Raw genomic sequence first — 14,893 nt, forward strand, 5'->3', positions numbered from 1 at the left:
ATTTTTCTGCAAATACAAATATTAATTTGGGATAAAAGTTTCTTCGTATTTAATATAGAAATTCATGGTAAGATTTTACAGAATTTATTTACATTATTTATAATATATATTGTCCCATTTTGATCGATAACTTGCCGCCATTTCTTAGATAGTGATAAAATTTCGTCGCTTTAGACATTTTAGGTCTTCTCATTAAAAAAAACCGCGACAAATGGTTTGACAGTCCTCTCTTGATGTTAACTTTACATTACTTTAGAATTTTGAAAAGACCGAAACAGGTGGAAACTGTAAAAATTGTAAAGAAATAATGGTGATGATGACTAGAAAATACGAAAAGATTTTTTCCCCGACCTATTTACATTCCGAGTGGGATATATCATCATCATCATTTCAGCTTAATAAAGCCTACAGCTTTACATAGTCCTCCAACTCATGTGTTTTGCCCACCACGCTGGGCAGGCGGGTTGGTGACTGCAGGGCTGGCTTTGTTGCACCGAAGACGCTGCTGCCCTTCTCCGGCCTGTGTATTTCAAAGCCAGCTGTTGGATGGTTATCCCGCCATCAGTCTGCTTTTTAAGTTCCAAGGTGGTAGTGGAACTGTGTTATGCCTTAGTCGCCTCTTACGACACCCACGGGAAGAGGGGGTGGCTATATTCTTACTGCCGTAACCACACAGCGTGAGTGGGATATAGTAAGACTAAAATAAGTAAACATCTCACTCTACCCACTCATAAAATAAATGTTCTCCAGGTGTAGACGCGGTGGCTATGTTCCTACGACAACACCGCGCGGTGTTCTCGGAGGAGCGCGAGGCGCGCTGGCGGCTGGCGGCGGGCGTGGCGCCCCCGCAGCACCGCGACCTGACTCCGGTCCTCTGCGCACAGGAGGACTACTCCGTGTACGACACGCCGCCGGGGCAGAAGGTAGGACATGCTCTATCTAGTGCTATCTAGTTCTCGGAGGAGTTCGTTTTAACAATTAGACAAAACAAATTATACCAAATCCAAATCCAATCAACCAACACCAAAATCAAAATCAATATACTAAAATTCGATTAAACCCAAAATTAAAATCATCACCAAATTCAATACTAAAATTCAATCAATATTACAATAATTAATATTAAAAATTAATAATAATAATAATAAAAACTATTGTACACCAAGAGTGAGCAAAATTACAAAAATAAAAACAGGAGATAAGTACAAAAGGGATAATTAAAATAAATACTAAAGTTCAAAATTACAATAGTTACAATTAAAAACAAAATCAATATTAAAATTCAATCAAAACTAGAATTAAAATCAAATAATTGTGTTTGCTCGCAAACGAAAAAAAAACCGACTTCAATTACATCGACAAGTAATATAACGTAGATCGACGAAAAAATAGTCAAGCAACTACGCGTTATTAAAGATTACTCAAAAAGTAGTTATCAGATCTCGATAAAATTTATATGTGACCACATGATAAACATCAGCTTTCGATTAAATTAAAAATTATCAAAATCGGTACACCCAGTAAAAAGTTATTACGGATTTTCGAGAGTTTCCCTCGATTCCTCTGGGATCCCATCATCAGATCCTAGTTTCCTTATCACGGTACCAAACTAGGAATATCCCCTTTCCAACAAAAAAAGAATTATCAAAATCGATATATCCAGTAGAAAGTTGTGTGGTATAATACAACGTAGGTCGACGAAAAAAGCGTCAAGTAAAAACACATTATTAGATATAACTCGAAAAGTAGTTGTTAGATCTCAAATAAATTTAAATGGGACCAATTGGCACACACCATCTTTCGATAAAAACAAAATTTGTCGAAATCGGTCCACACGGGCAAAAGTTCTGATGTAACATACATAAAAAAAAAAAAATACAGTCGAATTGAGAACCTCCTCCTTTTTTGGAAGTCGGTTAAAAAGAAACAAAAATCAATATTAAAATTAAAACAAAATTAAAATTAAAACAAATCAAAATTCAATCATTTAAAAGGTTTAAAATAATGACTTATTCAATTTAAATTCAAATTAAAAAATTACAATACATTAAATTATCACAAATTATCACCGTATTAAATATAAATTCAAAATTAAAACCAAAATCAAAACTAAAATCAAGACTAGAATCAAAAATCAAAATCGAAATTGAAATCAAAATTAAAATTAAATGTCAGTTACAATAATTCTTAACGACTATGTTAAAAAAATAAATAAAATAAAAGCTATCAAAATGTATTATTTATGCTTCCCTCGCAGCTACGTAAATAGGTAAGTTATTCCTAAAGTCAACAAAAGAAAGCTTACGACAATTTGTCAATGTGAACACGTCTTTCTAGTTTCCTTTGATCTAATTGGTAAACGGGCTTGGCTAAGTGACCACGGTGTGTTACTTTTTTTTAACACGTATGAATTACACAAGATTGCATTATTTATGATCCTTGTAGAATCACAATAATAAACCGTTTTTAATAAAACATCAAATAGTTTGTCGAGTACCAAGATTAATGAAATATGTTAAAGGAAGTACATATATTTATAAAAGTATTGTTTTCAGGGATCTCGCGTCTTCGAGTCGCCTAATATAAATATATGGTGTTCACCTCCCGCGAGTGCACTGCCTACTCCTACGGCTTTGCTGGGTCAAGATAATAAACGTAAGATTTTTTCCCTTTTTTTTTAAGCAATTATTTGAAAACGATTTCGCCTATTTGACAGGTCAAAAGGAATCTACAACTTAAAATGCAACCTACTTCTTAATTTTGCTTACTAATCTATACATGTATAGAAAAAAATAAAATTGGAGTGTCTGTTTGTAATATTAAAATAATCGCTTTTTACTAAATGCGTATGAATACACGGTACATATACCAAAATAACATTTTTTACAATTTTTGTCTGTCTGTCTGTCTGTCCTTTTTTTCGACTAATCTCTGAAATGGCTGGATCGATTTTGACGGGACTTTTACTGGCACATAGCTGGTGTAATAAAGAGTAACTTAGGGCTACTTTTATTTTAGAAATTTATTTAATTTGTAACTGCAAACTAAACGATATTTATTTTTTAAATTCCTAGCGGACGAAGTCGCAGGCGCCGCTAGTATTCATTATTTATACAGTAGTACACAATTGGTACAATTTTATTAAGCGGATAATATAAAACTTAACAAACACATTTCGATTATAGAAAGTTTGAGTTCGTTTCGCTCGTGTCGAGAAATTTTTTTTTCTAACTATTATAAATGCTCTAAATAAATGAATACGATATGCACACACTATTTTACAAGTTATAAATTACAAGAGAATATTTGCATTAAGATTTATTGTATAAATTAGTATTGTACCCATTATAATGGTATAGAAAACTAGGTAGCGATTTCGTGCTGAAAATAGCCTTGTATAAAACGAGTCATTTAAATATCTTTACTTGTTATAATTAAACCATTAAGTGGAACCAGTTGTGATACGCCACTGAATGAATAAAATATACTTTATTGTACTCGAAGGATTACAAAGGTTAAGAACGAAAAAACGATTCAGTCTGTAACGTTCCAATGCTGGGCATAGGCTTCGTTCTCCACGTAGAAGGCTTGGAGTTTAATACACCGCGCTGATTCACTGCGGATTGACGGATTAGGTTACACAAAAAATAAAAATAGTAAAGACTATATAACAAATATTGATACTTACAAGGGTTGAATGTGACTATTATTATGATAATTGTGTTTGCGGGCAAACGAAAAAAAACCGACTTCAATTATATCGACAAGTAATACAACGTAGGTAGACGAAAAAATAGTCAAGTAAATATGCATTGTCAAAGATTACTCCAAAAGTTGTAATCAAATCTCGATGAAATTTAAATGTGACCAAATGATAAATAAACATCGGCTTTCGATTAAATTAAAAATCATCAAAATCACCCAGTAAAAAGTTATGCGGATTTTCGAGAGTTTCCCTCGATTTCTCTGGGATTCCATCATCAGATCCGGGTTTCCTTATCATGGTACCAAACTAGGGTTATTTCCTTTCCAACAAAAAAAAAGGAATTATCAAAATCGGTTCATAAACGACGGAGTTATCCCCGAACATAAACCGACTTCATAAAAGGAGGAGGTTAATCAATTCGACCGTGTATATATATAACGTATGTTAAATTAGAACTCAACTTTTTAGTTATTCATTATTATCCATGTATTACCATGGCGGTAGTCATGTTTATTGAGAACAGAATAGATTAATCTATTGGGAAAACTGAATAAAAACAAAAAATAGGAAAATAACACTAGTTTTATTAATTATACCAGTTGTGCCCGCGACTTCGCTAGATCCAGCCGTTTCAGAGATTGGCCGGAACAAACAGACAGACAGACAAACAAAAATTGTAAAAAAAATGTTATTTTGGTATATGTACCGTGTATAAATTCATATGCATTTAGTTAAAAGCGGTTATTTTAATATTACAAACAGATACTCCAATTTTAGTTATGTGTATAAATGTTGTTCTGGTATATGTACCATGTACTCGTTATACATACCTATGAATTTAGTAAAAAGTGATTATTTTAATATTACAAACAGACTTCAAATTTATTTATTTGTATGTATATAGCCGCGTTGGTGCAACGGTTACAGCCATAGATTGGACCCGTTGCGCTGGCGGTTGCGGGTTCGATCCCCGCACATGACAAACATTTGTATTGGCCATACAGGTGTTTGCCGTGGTCTGGGTGTTTGTGCAGTCCTTGTGGGTCTCCCCACCGTGCCTCGGAGAGCACGTTAAGCCGTCGGTCCCGGTTGTTATCATGTACACCTGATAGCGATCGTTACTCATAGTAGGGAATATATCTGCCAACCCGCATTGGAGCAGCGTGGTGAATTAAGCTCTGATCATTCTCCTACATGGGGAAAGAGGCCTATGCCCAGTAGTGGGATATTACAGGCTGAAGCGTATGTATATAGATAAATAATTTTGTAAGTGCAAAAATTATTACAAACAATTTTCTTTTCTTCACCAGGTCGCACACGCTTAGCTGCTCAATTTGATGCAGCATAAAAATATTCCCACCTAAAAATCATTCCACTATATGAATATAAAAGTGAAAAGGTAATGCATGTTATGTGTTCGTATCCGAAGCTGTCAACGCGGAACCGCAACGAATTTTATCTCAAGACAAAGTAAGTGTCCTAATAAATGTGATGTCTATAACAATAATGTTTTAGATGGCGTATATTTTTGTGTGTTTATTTAGGTTAAGAAAATCTTTTAGCGTTCGTAAAATGTTATCAAGTGCAAGCGAGGTTAATTATAATAAAATTGCCCTTAAAGACTACAAATCTTGTGTGCAAACAAAATATATTTTTTATTTAAACTGCTATTATGCTTCTAGGTTTATTATTACTTGATATATGTTTTTTTTATATTAAGGTTGGTTAAAATTTACGATTGCATCCTAAATTCTATCCAATCTTTTTTAATGTTTTGACTCAATATAAAGCTATATAACTAACAAAACCGTATCGCCAATTTTTTAAATAAAAACAAGTCAAGTATTTAATATGTGTTCAACTGACTTGAAGCATAATTAGAGTAAAAACAGTTGATGTTTTAACTGTCTAAAATATTTGCAATATATTTATAGGTTACGTTATTTTATTTTATTCAAAGAAATTAAATTAAGAGATAGTAAATTTTGTTATAGGTGTCTGCATTATAAATCGTTTTATGAAGTATTTCTGTTATAAAATATCTGATCAAAGATCTCTTACATATCATGCAGTTTAAGCCTAATGAAAGTTTTTTATTGTTAATATAAGGCGCTTATAACATTTTTCGAATGCTCCTTTAAAGTACAATAATAATCTTTAAAAATGTTAATTTTTTAGAATTTTATCCTTTGATATGTGATCTCCGGTGATTGTACGAGTACATATATATATATAATATAACTTTTTAATTGGGCTTTGTATGACTTACTTTAAATTGATATTGTAATTATGCATAAGAATTGTCAAAATGTCGGAAAATCGAATTTATTATTTAAGACATTTTTATTATTTTTATGTTGGATTTAATGTTTTGCAATTACATTTTTGAGACTTATTTGCAATAATTCTTACAAATACCCGTCAAACTTACAATGTAAGAGTCAATTATAAATGTTCAAATGTTTTATAAAAGTATTGTAATATAGTCATATTGCTTCGAAAGAAATACCCCTAAACTTGATGTGCAATGATGGTTTCATTATGGACATTAAAAAAAAAAATTGTCGTTCCACATTAGCCATTAGAATACGTACATATATTTTTATAAGAATTTCGATAATATTTTTAGAATAGTAATAATTTTATTTTTTTATAATGGTCAATCTAAAATTTGTTTCAAATGATTGCCATTATTTTATTTTAAAAACCCTAGTATTATATAGTAGTAATATTATTATAATGACTTGAAACAAAAATGTAAAAAAAAAGAAAGTAAATTATATTATCAAAAATATAAGTTTTTTTTAAGAAATAAGAGAAATTTTCAAATGAAGTGAATGTGAATAAATGTGCTATCATTTTCTTTTATTCATCAAAATAATTGTGATATTCACGTACCAATAAATATATCATTTAAATAATGAAAACAATCATGCAAAGAAATGTTTATGTATACTATGTACATATCTTATTGATTGGTAATAAAAATCAATAAGCACATTTATTTACAAGGTTATTGTTACTCCAATCTTCGTGTAGGATAATTAATGTGGAACGACCTTTCAGCTTTATATGCTTGTACATGTTTATGATTAAATAATTAGTTATTTATTAGTCGTATGTAAGCAGGCCCTTGCATATGTTATGGAGTTTATTGATTTCATTCAATTATATTTATTGTAACACTGCCAGTCTGCATTTCAAATGAAAACTTAACAGCCACCAGTCCAATAATTATAGTACTATAAATTATGATTAAGACAAAACCTATGTAATATATTTCTGCTGCAGATTTTATTTAATTAATTTTACCTTTGTGACAATGTATAAAAGTTTATCTTATTTAAATGGAATTCGATAAACAACATCTCTAGTGAATCGAATTTCATGAGACTGTAGCAGCTAAGTTAGATACTCTTAATTAAGCCAGTGTTTTTATTTTTGTGACCAATAACAAAGTTTTAAATTTATAAGGGTAAGGTAGAGTTAAGATTTTCGAGTACAGTAATTGAAGATGTTAGTATTATTTTCTACATCTTCGTCGTTCTGTGATCTTTAATTTCTTGTTATAGTTTCCAACTAGTAAATCGGTGTTTGTATGGAAATTGTATCTCGTCATAATTGCATGAAATGAATGTAGCGTTGGAAAATAAATGTTATTTTTTGAAGAATGTCTTTCATTGTATGAAATAATAAAGAACATGTTTTTTCTTTTTTCAACTTGGTTTTTTTATACAATTAGGCCCACAGCGGAGCTCCAGAGTATGAGTAGTATATTTCCTACTGTGCCCTACCTCAGTTTAATGTTGAACGTAGGCTGTGTCAAATATTTGTTATACCGAACTCTGACACACAGAGTACACACTCCTTACAAGTAGACGATCCGTTAATAGTACTTTTGTATTTTGCAAACTTGTATCTTACCTTTTATTTCGACATTAATAAATGAGCATTACGTTAAATATGAATCAAATTGTATTTATGCACTACTTATTATTCTATTTATGCACTGCGTACAGACTTCGTTTTATCAAAAGATAATAGTAAAAATATATTTTTTTGTATTAACACTTTCCGTGGGCCTTAAGGAACATACAAAAAAATAAATTAGCCAAATTGGTCGAGCTATTCTCGAGTTATGCGCTCATACAGCAACATTCATTTTCAATTATATGAATATCCGCCAACCTACATTGGAGCAGCGTGGTGTATTAAGCTCTGATCCTGCTCCTACATGGGGAAAGGCCTACGCCCAGCAATGGGACTTCTACTCCTATAAATTAAAAAGGTTCTACAGGATAGAGTAATCTCACACAGACCAGAGAAAACAAGAGCAAGGTCAGTAAGTATTAAATATAATCACAAAACAAGCTTCCATTCTTTATTTTAAGATTTATTTCAAACTTTACTTATATCCGTTTTTTATACAAAGTTTACTTTTATGGGAATCATCAATGATTTTGACTATTGAAGATATAAAAACAAACCAAGAAGCAAGCAAAAGTCCAAATAATTTCAACTAGATACTTAAAGTAAATAAGGTTACAATATTTACTAAAATTTTTATTGCAAGAACATGTTATCTACTTATATATTAACATTTCATTTTTTTTTTCACTTTGTATGCTCAGAGAGAGGACCGTGACGTCTCTCCCAGATCATACGATGCTTTTGTTTCATGTAGGCTTTTCTAGCATCAGCGTATGCACCGAGGTCACCATCTAAAATTATATGCAAAATTATGTTAATATCAGGAGCTACTATATATTTATTTGCAAAGCAACTTTATATACTCTATGCCTTTTATAATATAAATGATTCACATAAATATACTTTATGTATAAACTTGGAAATTTGAGATCATATAGATTTAAAAATAACATTTTTATTTAAGTATATTTTACGTCATCATAATTTACTTTTTTCCTATCAACTTTAAATATTAGAGAAGTGTCATCATCATATATTTTATTTTCATATATTTTGACATATGCTCATGGTTTCTTATGAAAATAAAGTGAAATACACTGTCTACCTATTTTTTTTTTATATGTCTAGGTCAGCAAACAGGGGTACGGCTTACCTGATGGTAAGTGGTTACTGTAGTTTATATATGTCTGCAACACCAGAAGCGTTACAACCGTGTTGCCGACCCTATCCACAATTCCCCTCAGGAGCTCTGCTCACCTTACTCTCTAACAGGAACACAACACTGCTTGAAAACAGTTTTATTTAGCTGTGATAATCTGTAAGGTTGAGGTACTACGCCAGTTAGTCTGCTTCATATTTTGAGTAGAATTGTTTTTAATGAAAAAAGGTAAAATAATAACAAAAAAAAATTTAAATTATTTTATTTAAAAATAGTGGTCGCTTATGCTCAGGTTTAAAAAAATATAGATTTTAAACTGTAATAAATGTTATTTATATATAGTAGGTACCATTGAGATAGGACACAACAAGATATACCCTGCTAAAAACCTTAAGCAGCTCTCTGGGGAAATACCTCAACCTTACATAAGATCACAGCTAATTAATACTGTTCTTGAGTAGTCAGTGGCTTGATCGGAAATGTGCTTGCAATACTTCTTGTGTTGCATATATAAGCCTATATATGGCAATAGGCTATGGTAACCGCTCACCATCAGGTGGGCCATAAGTTTGTCTGCTGACTTAGTCATATAAAAGAAAAATATTTACAATATAAAATTATATTATTAAACAATAGTAAAATAGGTAAATAAGAAATTCAACTCACATTTGATAAACCAAGCTTCCTCAGCAGCTTTGTATTTTTCCCAAAATGGTTTGCATACAGTCAAATGGTCAGGATTTTCATACAACATGCAGTCCTCATAGCGCATACGCAGTATATTCAAAATCTCAGAATCCACCGCTCTAAAAAAATTAAATAAAAATTCGCTTAATACATTAATAAATAAAATTTTCATTAAATATTGGAAAATGTACATTAGGTAAGTAAAATTGAATGTTGTTTGTTAAAAAAAATATTTTATACAGAGCTTAACCCAACACGCTGTTTCAATGCGGGATGGAAGAGAAATTGATTGTAAAAAAGACAATTTTGTAAACAGCAAAAACTAACCTATCACGTTTAAACTGCAAATTTGCTTCGTAGTCGCAGAGTACATCGTCAGTATAACATTGGTCGATGGTAGGAACTCGACGATACTGCCTGTGGTACCACGGATATTTCTTCTGGTTTGGCTCCACGACCTTCTCTGCAGCACAACATTTTCTATTAGTAACCAACTTACATAACAGTAACGAATGTCACGTTAGTGTTTCCTACCTCGTATCCATGTTACAGGAGCATCTATAGTATTGTATACCGCGCTTATAAAGGCTCTAAATAAATTATCATCTGGAGGGTGGTCGCCTTGTACCATTTTGCTAAAATTTTATCAATATTCCTACCATACAGAGCATACAATAGTGATCATTTGACAGGTTGACACTTTTTTGGCGAATGACATTGACAGTTTTGAAACCAACGTAGGGAATGTAGGGATGTAGCAAATGAATCATGTATTTGTAACTAGATATAAATAAATAAATAAATATCTTATAACATACCACACATGGTCATCTATTCCTATGGTAAGCAACGCAATGCTTGCGTTCAGGTAACAGCCGACTGTTATAACTAGATTTTTTATATATATACATAGAAATAATATATATATAAATAAATTACATACAAATATTACACCGAGACTCGGGCGGTAATCGAACCCGCAACCCGCGGCATAGAAAGCAAAGCCACTACAAACTACCCCAACGGGCTAGTAAAAACTGCTGCCTAGCCGAAATTAATAAATTCTTTAAATTAATGTACATAAGATCTAAGAAAGCATATTATTGCAAGCGATATGGTTGTCTATACATACTTATATAAATATATACTTTTGTTTTAGATTACACTTTTTCATGTGTGTAAATTTATTTAAAAAATCTGCGTGTATGACAACAAAATCATTGTGTCAGTGACATATTCGTAGAAAAATAATTTGGGGTTGAATTCAACTCCGCGGTAAACAAGTCATTAATAACAGAAACTATTATATTCTAAACTCTTTTAAAGTTGAGTTTAAGAAATGTCTCAGAAATCTTAACGTATTCCTAAATCTCTGTTACACCTAATTATATTATTTGGCAACTTTGTACTGAATTTTTAAAAATTAGATTTCCTCCACTAAATGTATTTACATGTAATGGACACAAATCATGGTGAATATCAATTTTAAATACTTATAAAATCTCATTCGAATGAAATATAACTATTGAATAAGTTACGTATATCTAAATAAGTTTTAGTAACTTCAACGAGCACACTGATAAGTGATTTGAAGATTTTTGATCTTTATCATAACATTTCAACGTGGTCATGAAAGAAGAACTGAATAAAAGAAGAAATACCTAAATAAAACTGCCGTTGATGTTCTTATGTTACTAAGTTTTTTTTTAAATATCAGATATAAAATCTATATATATAAATGAATGTTGCTAAGCGCATAAGTCGAGAATAGCTCGATCAATTCGGCAAATTTATTTTTTGTATGTTCCTGCTTAAAGTACTGAACTGTTCACGTTTCCATTGCTTACTTATTGATTATCACATCAGTTTTTCATTTATAATTCCAAAGGTGAGCTTTTGAAATGAACTGGTTGTGTTATTTCTACTTAGCCTACTTTTCGCTCCCCTAGTGACACGGTAAAGTTATTAAACTTTCATCGTTCATTTTCATGGTATCATTTATAATCGAAGAACGATTCATTTCAAAAATATTTATATTACTGTTACAAAAGTTTGTAACTTAAGCTAAAGAAGCGAGGTGTAAGCAAAGTTAATAAATAACATTAATACGTAAAATGCTATATGAACGACGTGTTGGCGCAGCGGTCACAGCGCTGTCTATTGTGCTAGCAGTGCAGGTTCGATTACCGCACTTGATACTGAACATATATTTAAAATAAGCTTCGTTTACGGTAAACGCCATAGAAGCAAATGCTTCTATGGCGATATTTTGGGGTATTGCTGAGTAAATACTCAGCAATACCCCAATAATAGGCTGGAGATACTTGTTGTAAACAGCACTTTAAGAAATAAGTATTATTATCATATTTATTAATACGCTGAGACTTAAAATGTTTGTCTCCCTTTTTAGAAAAAGCCTCACAATTATTCCACATAAATTTTATAATATATCATTTTATAGATAATTGTTTGCTCTACCGGCGACTACAGATATGAAATGTAATGTCTATAATCTAAGGGGGGTGATAGACGTGCGAGTAACTTTTGGCTCGACGACTTTTTTCGCTCGTGTGTCACTCTAAGTACGCGTACTTTAAAACCGCCGAGTAAGTTCGTTGGCGATCCAACAAGTTTGAAATTTTGCTTGTAACCCGCCTCCGCCAATTTTAACTGACTTTCAAAAAAGGAGGAGGTTCTCAATTCAATTAAGAACATTAGAACTTTTTACTGGGTGGACCGATTTGATGATTTTTGTTTTAATCAAAAGGTTTTGTATTCATTTAAATTTGATTGCGATCTAATAAGTAGTTTTTGGGTTATATCTAATAATGAGTATTTACGTAACGGTTTTTTCGTCTACCTACGATGTGTTATTTGTCGATGTAATTGAAGTCGGTTTTTTTAAGCACAATTATGTTTCGCTAGTCCGTGGATACGGAACGCTTGTAGTGTAGGTATTTGTAATTTTTATTACTTTTGATTGAGAAATTACTCAAAATGAATTATTTCAGAACTTCGTCTTTTTTTTGTTTTTAAAATGTAATAACAATAATAATAATAATAATAATAATTGTTTATTTGCAAGAACATGGTGTTGCAGTTGTACAAGATTAACATTAGTATAGTCCAAATATGTTCTACCTTACGGTGTGCAAATATTAAATATTAATGTGGTTCGATACAATATTTTTAACATAAACTGTAGATTATTTATCATTGAATTATTTATACATTATTAAATTATTTATAGATTATTAATATATGATATAATTTCTAGCTAAAACTATACAACCAATATTAATATAATTGAGAAAGAAAAAATTATTGGAACGAAGTTCCTTACGGCAGGCTTGACATTTGGCTGGGCGAGCGAACTGAAAAAAATGTGATATTAACACCGTAAGAAAAATATATAACGGAAGTGACGTAATATCAGTCACACGACTGTATAAGATGACGTTTGTAAAACTAAAATATTACTAGTAAACTTTTTTTAAATTATTTATGTAACTAGCCGACCCGTGCCCACTTCGTTGGGCGTTAATTATTATCTTTATGATGCAATTATGTTTCAATTTCGTCGACGTCTGCTACGTAGGGAGCCACCCGCGCGAGTGAGCCGCGCGGCATCCTATCGTTTAGATGAAAAAACAATAAAACGCTCATGCGATGCGCGGTAAATGATGCGCAGTAAATGATGCGCAGTGTCCAATTGTCCCCCCGAGTAACAGCGGCTTACGAGTTACGGCAGCGGGTGCCTACAGCGATGAATAAAATCGTAATAATATCGTGTATTTATTATTTTAAATTACAGAAACAAATAAACAAATTTTATAGCACTTAAATAAATAATATTTTGCTCCCGTGTATTTATTATTTTGAATTACAGAACCAAATAACATACATACTTTAAAGAACAAATTTTATAGCACCTTAGATAAATAATATGTTGCTCCAACGTCATCTATCAAAAATCGAGAAAACGTCGTCGATAGACTAAAATAAGACTAAATTAATAACGTCGAAAGACTAATAAATTGTTTTCAATAGATGGCGCTAGTTTCTACCATTTTGATATTATATTTTAATCTTTTTCTTATTTACTGAATTTTTTGTTTAATTACAATAAAATATAGCCTATAGCACTCTTGAATAGTGTAGCTTTCTGTTAGTGAAAGAATTTTCATGGTCGGATCAGTATTTGCGAAGATTACCCCCTACATACAAACAACGTTATAAACTTTACCTCTTTATAATTTTAGTATAGATTTTGTACTGTCGACAAAAATAAATATAGACATGTTTTTTTATTTCACTTAATAGTTTGAATTATTATTATTATTATTATTATTATTATTATTATTATTTTGTTTATTTTATTTTACGGTATTTGTTATTTTCTAAAATACTAAATTTCCTAAATACTTTTATGTACTTAATTAAAATACCAATCAACAAAATTAAAAAAAAAAAAAATCAAGAACTAGAAAATATATATGAAATTCAACATTTTTTTTTCAAATTGTGTTGTTCAATTATTTATACACTATTATTAATATATGTTATAATCTCTTCCTAAATATTTATTCATTATTAATATGTGATATTATTTCTTCCTCAAATTATATAATTATTATTACCATAATTGAAATGTTTCTTAGATGTCACGTTCAATTAACTATCTCTAAGGTCATTAAATTAATATCTTAAATTCCGTAATACGATACAATTCGATAAGTGATACGATATAATTCCTAAATAACACAAAGCTTCACGTGTGTCACCGTCGTCGAGCCGAGTAAGTACGCGATCTTTATAACCGCGTACTTTAAGTTCGCACGTCTATCAGCCCCTTTACATACGCTTCAGCCTTTAATATGCCACTACTGGGCATAGGCCTCTTTCCTCATGTAGGAGAAGGATCAGAGCTTAATCCACCACGCTGCTCCAATGCGGGTTGGCGGATATTTTTAGCTGTGCCTGCGGCTTCGCCCGCGTTGAAATTAGTGTCACAAAGTTTTCCCGGCAAACTTCCAGTGAAACTTATCAAAGTCGATACCTACGATTTTATTTTTGTGTTACCCCCACATTAGGAATTCTAAACATTTTTGAATATCATATCAAAAATTTCAAAAAAAAAGTCAAAGATTTTCATTGTAATATGAAACTTTGAATAGTTACGGGTCTCTGTAAAGAACTCACTATAGACGGCGCCACGGTTCGCTTAAACCGAAAATAAAAATCATCATATCGAAAATTTCGCTCTAGCGGGTACATCGTTCCATAGCTTAATTGGCTAGAGCGCCGACACGGTCAGTCGGAGACGCGGGTTCGAATCCCGCTGGAGCGGTCAATTTTTGATATGATATTCAAAAATGTTTAGAATTCCTAATATGGGGGTAACACAAAAA

At 31.5% G+C, this 14,893-nt stretch overlaps 2 protein-coding genes across 2 annotated transcripts in view; one reads left to right on the forward strand and one right to left on the reverse strand.

The window, feature by feature from the left end:
- Positions 1-5,231, forward strand: part of LOC123657366 (meiosis regulator and mRNA stability factor 1) — a 40,513-nt gene extending 35,282 nt beyond the window's left edge. The window contains exons 15-17 of the mRNA XM_045592923.1: positions 751-923; positions 2,556-2,655; positions 5,017-5,231. Coding sequence (XP_045448879.1) covers positions 751-923; positions 2,556-2,655; positions 5,017-5,054 — 311 coding nt within the window. The 3' untranslated portion in view covers positions 5,055-5,231. The remainder of the gene's footprint in view (positions 1-750; positions 924-2,555; positions 2,656-5,016) is intronic.
- Positions 5,232-8,251: 3,020 nt separating this feature from the next.
- On the reverse strand, positions 8,252-10,209 carry LOC123657329 (NADH dehydrogenase [ubiquinone] 1 beta subcomplex subunit 10). Its single transcript, XM_045592897.1, has 4 exons — positions 10,017-10,209; positions 9,810-9,945; positions 9,462-9,601; positions 8,252-8,427 (listed from the first exon to the last, which is right to left on the reverse strand). The coding sequence occupies exons 1-4, from the start codon at positions 10,111-10,113 to the stop codon at positions 8,321-8,323; spliced, it is 480 nt and encodes a 159-aa protein (XP_045448853.1). The 5' UTR covers positions 10,114-10,209; the 3' UTR covers positions 8,252-8,320.
- Positions 10,210-14,893: the final 4,684 nt, after the last annotated feature.

The sequence above is a fragment of the Melitaea cinxia genome, chromosome 10, assembly GCF_905220565.1.
Source record: "Melitaea cinxia chromosome 10, ilMelCinx1.1, whole genome shotgun sequence".
NCBI classification, from domain to species: Eukaryota; Metazoa; Arthropoda; class Insecta; order Lepidoptera; family Nymphalidae; genus Melitaea; species Melitaea cinxia.